This window comes from Suricata suricatta, chromosome 12 (genome assembly GCF_006229205.1).
Source record: "Suricata suricatta isolate VVHF042 chromosome 12, meerkat_22Aug2017_6uvM2_HiC, whole genome shotgun sequence".
NCBI classification, from domain to species: Eukaryota; Metazoa; Chordata; class Mammalia; order Carnivora; family Herpestidae; genus Suricata; species Suricata suricatta.
Window position 1 is genome coordinate 8391080 of NC_043711.1, and position 13503 is coordinate 8404582.

At 58.3% G+C, this 13503-nt stretch overlaps 1 protein-coding gene across 2 annotated transcripts; it reads right to left on the reverse strand.

Annotated features, from left to right (window-relative positions):
* Positions 1 to 293: 293 nt before the first annotated feature.
* MAN2B1 (mannosidase alpha class 2B member 1) lies at positions 294 to 13497 on the reverse strand. 2 transcript variants are annotated; one of them, XM_029917118.1, is made up of 24 exons: positions 13333 to 13497; positions 12523 to 12625; positions 12201 to 12374; positions 11641 to 11834; positions 10839 to 10971; positions 10457 to 10602; positions 9519 to 9635; positions 8672 to 8754; positions 8468 to 8588; positions 8308 to 8386; positions 8016 to 8125; positions 7517 to 7624; positions 7092 to 7208; positions 5702 to 5875; positions 4589 to 4686; positions 4386 to 4503; positions 2955 to 3073; positions 2764 to 2865; positions 2569 to 2656; positions 2316 to 2396; positions 1718 to 1945; positions 1163 to 1315; positions 951 to 1053; positions 294 to 508 (listed from the first exon to the last, which is right to left on the reverse strand). In XM_029917118.1, the coding sequence occupies exons 1-24, from the start codon at positions 13492 to 13494 to the stop codon at positions 399 to 401; spliced, it is 3021 nt and encodes a 1006-aa protein (XP_029772978.1). In that variant the 5' UTR covers positions 13495 to 13497; the 3' UTR covers positions 294 to 398. The 2 variants fall into 2 exon arrangements, with proteins under 2 accessions (XP_029772978.1, XP_029772977.1); XM_029917117.1 differs by having other exon boundaries at positions 8672 to 8757.
* Positions 13498 to 13503: the final 6 nt, after the last annotated feature.

The following is a 13503-nucleotide window of genomic DNA, read 5'->3' on the forward strand; positions in this document are numbered from 1 at the left end:
TCCTAGATTCCTAGCGCTCAGGGCCTGGTGCCCCCAAGGCCAGGTCTGGAAGCCCCCTACCTCCACCCCCAGGTGTGCCCGGTTCTCTGGCCCTCGGCCAATGCACGCCCACCCTCAGTGGCTTCTGTGCCAGCCCGAGTGGACGGAGGAGGGAAGGAGTGGAAGGCAGAGTGGTGGAGTCAGGATTCAGGCTGGTCAGTGACTTTCCTGGCAGGCCTCAGGTCAAGAGACACATAGTGTTTGCTGACCTTTCTGGGTCAGAAATTAAATCCCCTCCAAAAAAAGAGCAACAATAAAACCCACTCAGCCACACCTTGACCCAAGGCCTGGTAGTGGTATTTTAATGGCTTTTGTTGGCGGCGCAGGAGAGGGGAGCAGTCCCCCCCCCCCCCGCATGTCTAGCCATGTGCTTCCCACTGGACGGAAGCCAGGAAGGTACGGATTTCCATGGGCTGCAGTGTGATGGCAGCGGGGTCCAGCCCAGCGGGAGCGGGCGGGGGCGTGGGGCCTGGGGAGGAGCAAGGGAGGTGTAAGGGCCATAAACTTCCTGTCCCACCCCCTCCTCCTGCTCCCTCCCCGGGCCTGCACATGGCCATACGCCCTCAAATCTGTCCCCAGACCTATTTTTAAACTGCCTCCCAGGCCCTGAGTACCATTCCCAGATCCCCATATCTGGCTCCAGTGCCTGGCCATCCGCCACACCCTGAAGCCCTAAAGACCCTCAAGCCAACCCCACAGGTGACAGGCATACGCCTCTCCCCAGAACTGGATACCCATGAATTCCACCTCAAGGCCCACTGTGGGTTCGCCTGGACCCACAGAAGACCCTGAAACTGCTAACCCGGACCTGAGCACTACCCCAGACTCTGGCGCTCTCTACACCTGGGTCCTGGCCAACAGTCCCGCACATCCCATCGGCCCCCAGCTCCTGGCCCGGGTCAGGCCCGCACCCGTCTCTGGTGTCCACTTGAGCCTGGAGGCGCTGGCCCGCAGCTGGTTGGCCGTCAGTGTGGTCTCCTGCAGGCCGGTGACGGTGAAGGCGGAGAACAGGTCCTGTGGGCAGTGGATATGGGCAGGGCTGTGTAGGGACAGGGTGGGGGTTTCCCCTCTCCCTCCTTTCTTTGCCTGGGTCTTGTCTCCTTCCCACCTCTGCCCTCCTCACCCTCAAATCCAAGGTCACCGGGGAGGTCAGGTTGCCGGAGTCCTCCCCTACAGCGAACTGGTGCTCCAGGCGCAGTAGCAGCGTTGTCTGGTCCCAGCGGGCCAGCGTGAGCAGGTGAATGGCGGGCGGCAGCTCCCGGCGCAGCCCCGAGAACTGTGGAAAGGGGGTGAGGCTAAGGCTGCGGGGCCAAGACGCAAGGGGGTGGCTTACTGATGGAGGGGAGATGATCCACTAGAAAGAGACCCAGGAACAGGGCGGTGCCAGGCTGGAGGTGGGTCTGAGCCCTCAGAAGGGACAAAACTTATCAGGGCCTGAGACCCAGGGGCGAAGGAGAGGGGGATGAAATGCGGCGGGGCGGGGTGGACCAAGCGTAGGGGGAGGAGGGTGAGAGCTGGGTCTGGACCCAGTCGTGGCAGATGGGACCGAACAGGCTGGCACTAGGCTGGGCCTGCGGGGCAACGGGGCTGAGCTGAGGGCGTGGGACTAGCTTATGGCCTCCCCAGGACGAGTTAGGAGCAGGCAGAGTGGGCCCCGCGACGGCCCAGTGGCCCTCACCTGCTTGCGCGGGGCGACTTTCAGACCATAGGGGGCGCCGCCACCCGGGGCGAGCACCACCTGCGGGGCCAGGACCTCCTTCTCTGCCTGCAGCCGGTGCCCTGAGGCCGCGGTCCGGGCCTTGTCCAGCAGCACGAGGTGGCGCCCTCGTACCCACCGCCCCGGCCCGTCCTCCAGCAGCGCCTCCCCTACTCCACGGCTGTCATCCTTCAGGAGCTTTCGGTGCACCTGCAGGGGGTCCCCAAGACAGGGTGAGGGCGCCCTCTGGCCAAGTTCTGGCCCAGGGCTTGTGGAAATTTCGAGAGGAACCGAAGGGCGGGAAGAACGGAGAGGGCCGCCACAGAAGCGGGGGGGAAATCAACCTAGCAAGGGACTTAGGGCGGAGGGAGGTTAGGATCCAATGGGACAGGGCAGGCAAGTCAGGGCTGGAGGAGGTGGGGGCTGGGCAGGGACTGGGCAAAAGTGAGTGGGGAAACTTTTCACATAGGAGCTGAGGTTTCGGCTTGGCAGGGACAGTGGAGGGGTACACCTAGCAGAGAACGGGGACAGAAACAGGCTTCAAGGTCCAGCCGGGGACCTGAGCAAGGGGAGCACCCACCATGAGCTCCATGGAGCCATCCTTCAGGCTGCTGCCCCCCTGGGACCGGTCAGTCAGCACCGTCAGCTGCATGGTGCCGTCCTGGGGGGGGACAGAGGGGTGGCGGGGAGAGTGAGGGCCCCCCCCAGCCAGGCAGCCATGCCCCCCCACCCAGGGGATGGTAGAGACCACCAAGGGCAGCTGGGAGATGCTAGGAGGGGTGACCCCTATTCTGCAGAGGGGGCTGAGAAGCAGGGGGCAGGATGGGGGGTACCCTGATGTAAATGCGGCTGTTGACTGGGTAGTAGTTTCCCGCCACCGCCTCCGTCTGGTTCAGTTTCCAGGTGGGTCGGTAATCCCGCCTGAGGAGAAGACGGATGGGGTTGGTCAGGCCTGGGGTCCAACTCCCCCTTCTTCCCTCCCTCCCGCACACCACAGGCCCCCCTGTGCTGCCCCCAGTCACCCCGACCTTCTCTCCAGGATCTCCCGGCCATTGCTGTCGGTGTAAAAGAGTCCTTTCGTCTCCAGCGCCGTGTCAAAGCGACTGATGATCTCCTTCCCCCAGCCGTCGCTATACCCGAGGGGAGGGCACGACTGTGAGCTCCCCCCCTGCCACTCTGCCCTCGCCCCCACCCCCCAGTCCCAGGGGGTGCCACTCACCCCACGGGTATCGGCCCCACTGTCCACTCGAGCTCCAGGTGCCACTGTCCTCGGTACAAGCGGACCACTTGGGAGCACCAGGCTGAGAAGTTCTGGTGAACCTCCTGCACCAGGCGGGTCTGCGGACACATGGAGGGAGAGGGCAGGTCTAAGCATGCACCCGAGCGCAGGTGAGCCCTGCAACTATCCACCCCTGCCTAGTTGTGATGCCCACACTTCCTCTGTCGGATGTTACCACACCGTTCTTGGCACTAGGATTGCTGCCCACCGTTACCCCGTCTTCCCTCCTTAGAACAGGATTCTAGTTTGGCAAGTGGCTACCCGGACTAAAGACTGTATTATCCAGTCTTCCCCAAGGCTAGCAGTAGCTGTGTGAGCACGGCTTGCTCCATGGAAAATGATCAAAGTGGTGTAAACAACATTCCTTGCCTCTTTCCCTCTCCCACTGGCTCAAATGCAGATATGATGGCTGGAGCTTGAGTAGCCATATTGGGCCATGAGGTAGAAGCTGAAAGTTGAAGGAAGTAGAGCAATGAGCCAGAAGAGGTCTGAATGAGAGCACCTGGGTGGCTCTGTTAGTTAAGCATCTGACTTCGGCTCAGGTCATGATCTCACATTTGTGGGTTTGAGCCCCGCAGCGGGCTCTGTGCTGATGGCTCAGAGCCTGGAGCCTGCTTCGGATTCTGTGTCTCCCTCCCCCTCTCTCTCTCCCCCCACCCCTGCTCACCTTCTCTCTCTCTCTGAAAAATAAACATTAAAAGAAAACACTTAAAAAAGAAGTCTGGATGACTGTGAAATCGCCCCACACGCCCTGGATGGCCCAGTCCGACTTTGTTAGATGGAAAGAAAGTCTGTCTTGTTTTAGGCACGACTAATTTTAGCAACTGTCACCACAGGCAACACTATGCAGAACGCAGCGACCCAGGTAGCAGAACGCCCACCTCAAGGGGAAGTGGGGCAAGTGTGAATCTTGCCATTACCTGCAGCATCGCTGCCCTGAGAGGAAATACGAACGGGAGGCCCCCCGGGGCGAGCCCTGTTCCCGCCAGGTGCACCCTCAGATCCCAGGTGAGAACTGCCCAAGCGTGAACTCTCAGATATCCGCCTGAGACCAGCCTCAGGGAGCCCTTCGCGCAGCTGCGCCTGCGCCTCCCCGTTCACGGGCCAAGTGAATCCACCCCACCTCCGGCTCCAAAGCTAAGTATAATCCTGACACCTTACACGCAAGTGGAGGTCAGCGTCTTTGCTCTTGCTTCCAAGACAACCAGTCATGCCTATCAGCCCTTGGGAAGATCCTCCAAAGTCCTAGCCATCTTTGGATATAATGGAGGTATAAATCCTACGCCCAGCCCCGCACCCACCCACACATAGCTCCCCCCGCCCCCAGGCCCCACACCCACCCACGCCCACTCGTCATCCCCGGCCACCGACCTTCACCAGGCGCGTTTGAGCCCAGTGGCTCACCATCCACGGCTCCTGCCGGCTGGGTCTGAAGATGTAGGCACCTGAGACCTGGGTGCTTAGGTTGTTGCCTACGCTGGCGTTGTACCTGGGAACGGGGCAGATGAGTCAGGAAAGTGACCCAGGCTCTCCTTACACCCCTTCCCTGGCCTGGTGGTCCCCCCGCCCCTCACCAGTAGAAGGCTTGGCGAACAGGTAGCAGGAGGTTCTGGTCCAGGTTCTCCACTTCCACTAAGAGCCCTGTGACAGGGTCAAACCTAGCCCGGATGTGCTGGATAGAAAAGGCGGAGAGATGTTAATGACCATCATTTCAGCCACAGGCAGCTTCATCCTTCCTGGGGCTCAGGAGAACACCCCGGAGGTCCTCTCCCCTCCTCCCTCGGCCCTATTAACAAATCCTAACAGATCTACCCTCTACCTTCTCCTCAATCTGACCACTTCTTACCATTTCCATGGCCTTCTGGGACTAAGACACCTGATCCCTCCAGTCCCCCAGTCAGTTCGCCCTGTAGCCACCAGAGGGCGCCAGTGACACCTTAGGTACCACCCTAGCCAGTCCGCTAGGGCCCAGGGCTGACTTGACACTTGACAAAGTAATTGTCCTGCCAGGACCCAGGAGACTTTTAGGGGCCAACGGAAACGTGTAAATTAATTTCTCTTGGAATCAGAAGGAAACTTAAATGTAATAACTGTGAGTATGTTATAACAAAGACTGTCTGGCTTAATATTTATCTTTTACACCCACCTGGTCATGAAATATGATTTTTAACTTTTGTTTTTAATGGAAAAGGGACCCACAAAGGCAAAATTGCTGGGGCCCATGAGAATCTTAATCCAGCCCCATCCCTCACGTGCCTCCTTCGAGGTAAAAGTCGGAGTCTTCCCCTCGGCCCTCTAGTCCTGCAGAGCCTGGCCTGCCACCCAAGACACAGGGGGTTCCTTGAACACTCGTCACCCTCCTGACTGAGGGGTTTTGTTTCTGCTGCTCCCTGCCTGCCCGGATCCCTCTCCGTGCATTCCCCCCCACCCCCCAGCGACCATATGGCTCCCTCCCTCGAGTCTCTGACTTGCCTCATTTAATTTGCAAACCCCTACCGCCATCAGCTTTTTTGTGTCTGTCAAGTATCACTTGGGATGACACTGGGTCCCCACAACAGTCCCAGGAAAAGACACTGAGGCTCAAAGGGAAGGGTCACTCACTGGAGGACACGTAATGGGGTCTGGTAATGACACTGTGAACCCAAAACCCCTTGATCCAGACTCCATGGAGCTCGCCCGAGTCTCACCTCATTTTGGATGGTCAGGTCACCGGACCAGGTCCACGGGGATCTGGGCTGGGGTCTGTGGGCATAGGGGCGCCGGCCGGGCACCTGGCTCACTGAGTAGGTGCTGAAGCCCAGGGCAGGCACCGAGGCTGGGAAAAGCAGTTCCTGACCGTCTGAGCTAGGAAGTGTCACCACCTCGGGTAAGGGAAGAGGGAAACAGAGTCAAGAGACTGAGTTAACATACTGAGCTGTACCTAAAGGGATGGGTCAAACTCCAGAAGGGGGAAGAAGTGTAAAGTGTTGGCCGGGGAGGATGGAGTGTCAGAAATTCTGAGTTAAAGACTGCAGAGATGATTCATAAAGTAGGGAGAAAGAATTGCTTGGAGGGTGTAGAGACTGTGGGAGAGGGGAAGTGGGGAAAGAAATCCTTGAGGCAAGGGATCGAGGGAAAGGTAGATTCTTGGGGAAGGAAGAGATTCGTAGGAAGAAGCCTTGCAGGATGAAGAGAATAAACATTAAAAAAAAATCTAAAAATAAAATTTGGGGCGCCTGACCAGCTCAGTCGGCAGAGGATGCGACTCAAGTCTCAGGGTTGTAAATTCAAGCCCCAGGGTGGACGTAGGTTACTTAAAAAAATAAAATAAAATCCTGGGGTGCCTGGTAGCTTAGTCAGCTAAGCAACGGACTCTTGATCTCAGCTCAGGTCTTGACATCAGGGTCATAAGCTCAAGCCCTGAGTTGGGCTCCACACTGGTACATGGAATCTATTAAAAAAAAAAAAATTCCTGGGGCACCTGGGTTGCTCAGTGGGTTAAGCAACGGGCTTCGGCTCGGGTCATGATCTCACAGTTCGTGGGTTCAGGCCCTGCCTTGGGCTCTGTGCTGACAGCCCAGAGCCTGGAGCCTGCTTCAAATTCTGTGTCTCCCTCTCTCTCTGGCCCTCCCCTGCTTGCACTCTCTCTCTCTCTCAAAAATAAAAGACGTTAAAAAAAATGTTTTTTAATTCCTTATATGTTAACTAAATTTTAAATAAAAATTTGAAAAAAATTTTTAATAAAATCTTTTTAAAAAGTCATGAGGAAACTTTAAAAAGGGGGAAGCTTGCTCCAGAGGTGGGGCTGGGGGATGGGTAGGGGGACAGATGTTGCCAAGGGGGACAGATATTAAGGGCCGGAGGGGGAAGATACTCACAGAAAAAGTACGAGGCACAGGGTAATGATGGAGGATAAGATAATCATGAAAACGAGTTACACAAGGGAAGGAGGGGGTCCATGGAAGGGGGTCTCCATGAAGGGAGATAATTATATGGGGGGGTGGGGGAAGGGTAGAAATGCTCAGGGGGAAGTGTCCGTGTGAGGGGGTATCCATGGGGGTGGTACTCATCGGAGGAATAGTCATTGAATGGTCTCACATCACTGGGCACAACTGTGTCATTCGGGTCCCTCACGACGAAACCGTGTTCGAGGACTGGCAGCCGCACCATCCAATCTATGTTCCGCCCCAGGGGGTTATAAATGATCACTTGGAACTGGTGTGGGAGGGTCAGATCAGGCAAGGGTAACAGCAGGCCTTCCTGAAGCCCACCCCCTATGCTTGGCAACTTCCCTGGGTGATCCAAGCCCCCATGGGGCACTTTGGTCTCCGTCCCACCCCAGTTCCACTGCGTCCCACGTGATGGCACCACAGGCCGATCCTCCAATAGAACAAGTTCGCAACCCGCGGTCCCTCCAGAGACCCTCTGTCTGAGCCCCACCTCCTCCGGGCCCTGTCCAGCTGTCCCCAGGTTCTTGCTCTATCCACCCCCCCCACCACACCCCAGGCCGGAGTCCAGCTCACATTCTTCGCGGTCTGGCTGAGCGGACAGACGCTAATGTTGAGGTTTCGGCAGTACGTGAAGTTCTCCTTGAAGCCACTGAGCCGTGCCAGCGCGTTGCTCAGGAGAACCTAGGGAGGGCAGGGCGTAAAGGTGTATGTGTGGGGGGGGGGAGGGGAGCATGATGGGGGGGAGCTTGACGGGGGGGGGGGGGGGGGGGGGGGGGGGGGGGGGGGGGGGGGAGGGTGAGTGTGAAGGTGTGAGTCAGCCCTAGATGCCCAAACAGGTCTCCTCCCCATCCCCATCCCTTCCCGGGCCCTGCCCCTTGGATGTCCCCGCCCATCCACTGTAGGCCCCGCCCACAAGGGCTACCAGGCTCCACCCCATTCCTGCCTCCGCCTCTCTGGCCCCAGGCCCCGCCCCCACGAGCCCTTCAAGACAGCACCTCTTACAGTCCCCGCCCACCTGTTCTAAACCCGCCTCTTCCTGTCCCCGCCCCCTCCCAGGCCCCACCCCACACACCTCACAGGGGCCCCAGCCCGCGGCGAGCTGGCGCGCGTAGTCGTCCGCCACGTGCTGCCTGGAGGTCCCGCTGACCGCATCGTGGTGCTGGAGCACGGCCATTGCTTCATCTGCAAGTAGATGGTGAAGCAGGTGGGGTCTCTGCAGTACTCCCGACCCCAAGGAGACAGGAAAGGTCACGGCTGGGAGGGCAGGGTTCTGAGGAGCTTTAGGAAGGGAATCGAGGGGGCAGCCGAGGGCCTAGTGTCCCGCTTCAGACATGCTCCCGTCCCTTCACCAGCCGGACACCTACTGAGGGGTGCACTGTCTCCCGAGCCGTAGGGTCCCACGTTGGCCGCCGGACCCGCCAGCGCCTCCAGCTGGTTGCACACCTAGGGGGCAGAGAGGGTGTGTTGGGGCCCCGGCCCTGTAGGGAGACCCGGGGCGCCCCCTTGAGCCCCTGGTCCGCTCACCTGCAGGAAGTTGTAGCTGAGGCGTTCGTAGCGTTTGAGGGCCGGCCGGCTGGAAAAGTAGCCAGTCCAAAACTGGTGAGGGCCGTCGGCGTAGGGAAAGAAGTCATCCTGTTTTACGGACCTGCAGCCGCAGAGGCACTGAGGCAGGATCAGGACCCGAAGGGCATGCCAGCAGCCCCCCCAGCTCCCTTTCTCCCCAAATACCAGGTGAGGTTGGCTTTGTTCAGCTCCCAGAGGTAACAGGCGGGAGTGGAGTAGAGAACATTGACACGGCTCCCGTTGGCTTGCTGCTGGGGGGAGGTGTCCGCGTGTGAGCTCTCGGAAGTCTGCACCTTCCCGCGGGGCCCACAGTTGTGCACAGACATCCTCACACACGTGTGCACGCAGCCATGCATGCGGTAGGTTCAGATTCTCTTAACACGCATTTTGAGTGCAAAACAGTGGCCAAGCGTGAAACTGAATTCTGCCAGAAGCATGGAAGGAATTTCACGGATGCAAGAATAAACCTGAAATTTTTACTAAACTTGTTTTAAAAATTCCTATTATTTTTTTTAATGTTTATTTTTATTTTCTTTAACATTTATTCATTTTGGGGGTGCCTGGGTGGCTCAGTCCGTTAAGCATCTGACTTCAGCTCAGGTCATGATCTCATGGTTTGTGGGTTCGAGCCCCACGTCAGGCTCTGTGCTGACAGCTAGCTCAGAGCCTGGAGCCTGTCTTCAGATCCTGTGTCTCCTTCTCTCTCTGCCTCTCCTCTGCTTGCGCTGTCTCACTGTCTCACTCTAGAAGCCAGACAAGGCAAGGAAATGTTCCCCTAGAGCTTCCAGAAGGAGTCTGGCCCTCCTGACGTCTTGACTTTAACCCAGTGAGAATCCTGTCAGGCTTTCTGACAAAAGCTGAAAATAATATATTTCTGTTGTTTTCAGCCGCTACGCTTGTTGGTAACTTGTTATAGTAGCAATAGAAAACGAAGAGAGGACCCGTTGCTGTGCATATGAGCCAAAGGCCAGAGACACAAGCACATGCGTGCACCAGAGACGGGCACACTTACTTGGGCGTTGACCAGCTGGATGAGCCTGTCGAGGTTCCTGAACCACATGTTGGCATTCTCATACTGGAAGTCTGAGCCCATGGTCATTATGGTGTGGTTGGTGCGGTAGTGCTGGCCCTGCAGGTGGGATGGAGAACTCTCAGGCCGGGGTGACCTGGACCACGCCCGTGTCCCGCTCTGTCTTGGTACACGTGTGGTCAAGAGTATGGGTGCACACGGAGGAGTGGAGGAAGTGGGTCGTGTGGGAGCACAGGGACACGTGGGCCCACTACACAGATGAGGGCACGGAGGCACCGGGTCCTACGGTCTCGTGGCCCTGGCGAGCATTTTGGGTGGCAAAGGTTGTCACGGTCTTTTTTTTATGTTTATTTTTTTGAGAGAGAGAGAGGCACAGAGTGTGTGCAGAGAAGGGGCAGAGAGAGGGAGACACAGAATCCGAAGCAGGTTCCAGGCTCTGAGCTGTCAGCACAGAGCCTGAAGTGGAGCTCGAACTCCCAAACTGTGAGATCATGACCTGAGCCGAAGTCAAACACTTAACCGACTGAGCCCCCCAGGTACCCCTTGTCTGCAGTCTTCTAATTGGAATTGCACCGGGGGGTGGGGGGGCTGTTGGGTAAGCATCTGATTCCTTGTTCCGGTCATGATCTCATAGTCAGCGAGATCGAACCCCATATCGGGCTCCATGCTGACAGCCCGGAGCCTGCTTGGGAATCTGTCTCCCTTTCTCTCTGACCCCCACCCCTGCTCGTGCACGCTCCCTCTCTCTCTAAAAGTAATGTTTAAAAAATGCATACAAATCTGAAAGGGGAATGTGGTGAGACGGGAGGAAGTGTTCCTTCCTCCGAGTGCTCTAAGACGGGGTCAGGGAACGGCCGGGCTGCGCAGAGCGCCCAGCGCATTGCGAACACCGGCCTCACGGGCGCGCACCGTACGGTTACCTGGGCAGTGGCCAGCTGCAGGAAGTAACTGACCAGCTCCTCCGCGTTGTACTCGGGGCTGCGCCGGTCCTCCACAAACGGCTTGTCGGCACACAGGGTGTCCCAGCACAGGTTCTCAGGCGGGTTGTACATATTGGGGAGCACACCTGCGTGCCACGCCAGGCTCAGGAGGTGGCCCTGCGCCCCAGACCAGCCCTAGGATCAAAGCCTGGCACAACCCACCCGAGAGGGACTTCAGAATTTGCACGGCCCCATGTAAAGCGCAAATGCTGATCCTTGTTTGTAAATCATTAAGAGTTTCAGGACAATGACAACAGAATATAAAACCAAACCCAGGTCCCTTGCCCCTGGGGCCGGCCCTACCCCCACCCCAACTCCTTACTGGTAAAGAGGTCGGCCACTGGGGGCTTCAGGCTGGCACTAGCCCGCCAAACCTGCTCCATCTCTAGCTTCTCTTTCCGCAGCTGCTTATCTTGATAATCCAGACGCCCAAAGAAGAAGCCATCAAAGCCCATCTGGTGGTGGGGAGGGATGAGGAGCGGGATCAGAGGGCAGGAGGAGTAGGCGCCTAGCCCTCCCATCACCCACCACCAGCCCCCTCAATGCGGAGCACGGTAGAAAAAGCAGGTGTGAAACCGGAAGGCCTCCAGCTTGTCTCGAAGCTTGGGGGAGGGTCAGATCACAGGGCGGGAGAGCTTGAGGCGTAGGTCACACGCTAGAACAGACCTCCACCTTCCCCAGCTCGCAAAGAGGCCGGGCTCAAGGCTTCCCCCCTTCTGCCACCTGAAGGAGTCAAGAGCATGGAAAAGGGAGCCTGGTCGTGGCAAAGATAATGAAGCCGGTGGAAAGGAGGGGCAGGCCTCCACCTGGCCCAGGGAGGAGCTGGGATTACAGCAAATGGGGGTGGGGGCCAGAGCTCCAATGAGGGGCAGGTGTGGGGCCCGGGAGGTGCCAGCTGGCGTGGAGTCAGCCTGGACCAAGGCAAGGCAGAGAGGTTGGGGGTGGGGATTCAGGAGTAGCAGTAATGAGATTCACGGTTCACCCAAGGGGGCAGGGTGTCAAGGGGCCAGAGGGCCAGGGAACAGGGCCTGGTCCCCATGAGCTTGCGGGCGAGGGCGGGGCTTGATGGCCAAGGGAGGAGTCAGAGCCATGAATGGGCAGCTCAGGAGAGGTTGGGAAATCACCTGTGCGAACAGCGAGGCCTGCTCCCTAGAGTGACCAAAGGGATCAATGTGCCAGGCCACACGGGGGCGCCCGTCTTTGCCAAATGTGTTTTCCAGGAAGCGCAGTCCGAGTGTCATCTGGTCTATGATGGCCCCATAGTGGGTGGCTGCCTCATCATTCATCACCCAGCCACCGTTGGCAAACTCCAGGCGCCCTGTGCCAGGAAAGACAGAGTCTGGGTTGACTGTCAGGCCCAGGAATGGGGCCGGGGGTGGTAATGCAGGGGATAAGGAGGCCTGCCTGCAAACCCAGGCCTGGAGGAAGAAGAGGGGTCACCCCCAGGCCCGTGTAGCCAGGTGAGGAACAGAGGGCATCCTGCATGGCAGGCTTCCCTGAGGATCCCCTGGAGGTGGGGCTTTGAAGGATGCATAGGAGTTCTACAGATAATGGGAAAATCCAGGGAGGCAAAGCCGCATGCACATACAGGCCGCACATGGCATGATAAAATCTCAGAAGTCAGGGTGTCAGAAAAAGAAGCTGAGCTGGGCTTCCTCTTTTCACTTCCTTGGGGCAGGCTCACCCTGGCGCACTAGATCCCGCACGACTTCCTGTGTCGCATTTGTCTGCTGGTGCCACCAACGGGAAAAGAAGGCAATCTCCACATAGATGAATCGGCGGGTGGGCTCCACCAGCAGGGAGGAGATGACCGAGTCTAGGATGTACTGCACACCTGCGTGCTGGACGTCATTATAGACTGTGGACACAGGGGTTAGGCGGTCAGGGACGACACAGGAGCCCATGCTGGGCACTGTCCCCACCCTAACGTCCAGGACCCAGAAAGGATCTGAAGGGCTCAAGGGGCCATGGGAGCCCCAGGGGCAAGTCCCCCAGGCTTTACTCACGGCCATAGAAGTACTGGTCGACCGTCTTGAGCCAGCCCACGTCGTCATGTGTGTGGGCCACCAGGTGCACGTTGAGCATGTCCGGATGCACCGCAGGGCATGTCTGCACAGGGACCCCAAATACACACATACTGTCAGTTACCCTCGATTAAGAAGGAAGCTGGGGTAGGGCTGGGTGGGGGGGCACAGATAAGTCTTGATCTAGAGGTGAGGGCCTCAGAGAAATGGGGCTCGGCCCTTCCAGGGAGGACACACGCAGAGCTGGGCATACAGACACAACTCCCACTGGACACAACTCCTCAGGGAGGCTCATTCACACGGTGGGGAAATGGTAAGACAGTAGCTGATGTTTATTAAGCAGCTGCAAATACCAGGCAGCCACCCTGGGGGTGGGGGCAATATCTCATTTTCAGTGGAGACCACTGCAGATCAGAGTGGTTGAGTGAGTTGCCCCAAGTCACACAGCCAGGAAGTCAGGGAGCCACAATGGAACTCGGCGCGGGCTGACTCCAGAGTCCCAGCTCTCAAGCAACGCCCCCCCGCCCCACACATACACACATATGTTCAATCACACAGGTGCATGCCAAGTCCAGGCAAGCCAACCCACGGAAGCAGGGAGGCAGGTACAGAGAGCCCCACTCTCAGACACGCACAACCAGACCTTTCGATGACGGAAAGCATGCCCTCAGACCACAGTCATGTTCACAATCATTCACTAGGCACCCACAGAACAAACCCACCCACACCTCCCGACCCTACTCGGGGCTCCACTCGACCTTGTGTACATTTCCGCCCGCCGGCGGCGCTCACCTCATATCCCGCGGCCCGAGCGCCTGGCGCCGCCAGCAGCAAGAAGAGGAAGGAGAGAGGCGGGAGCGGTGGCTGGAGCGCGCGGGAGCTCGTCCTGGGGCCTGCCGCGCCCCGGCCGCCACCGCCAGCGCGGACCCCCAAAGGCCGCGAGTCGGCGCCCATGGCTCAGCA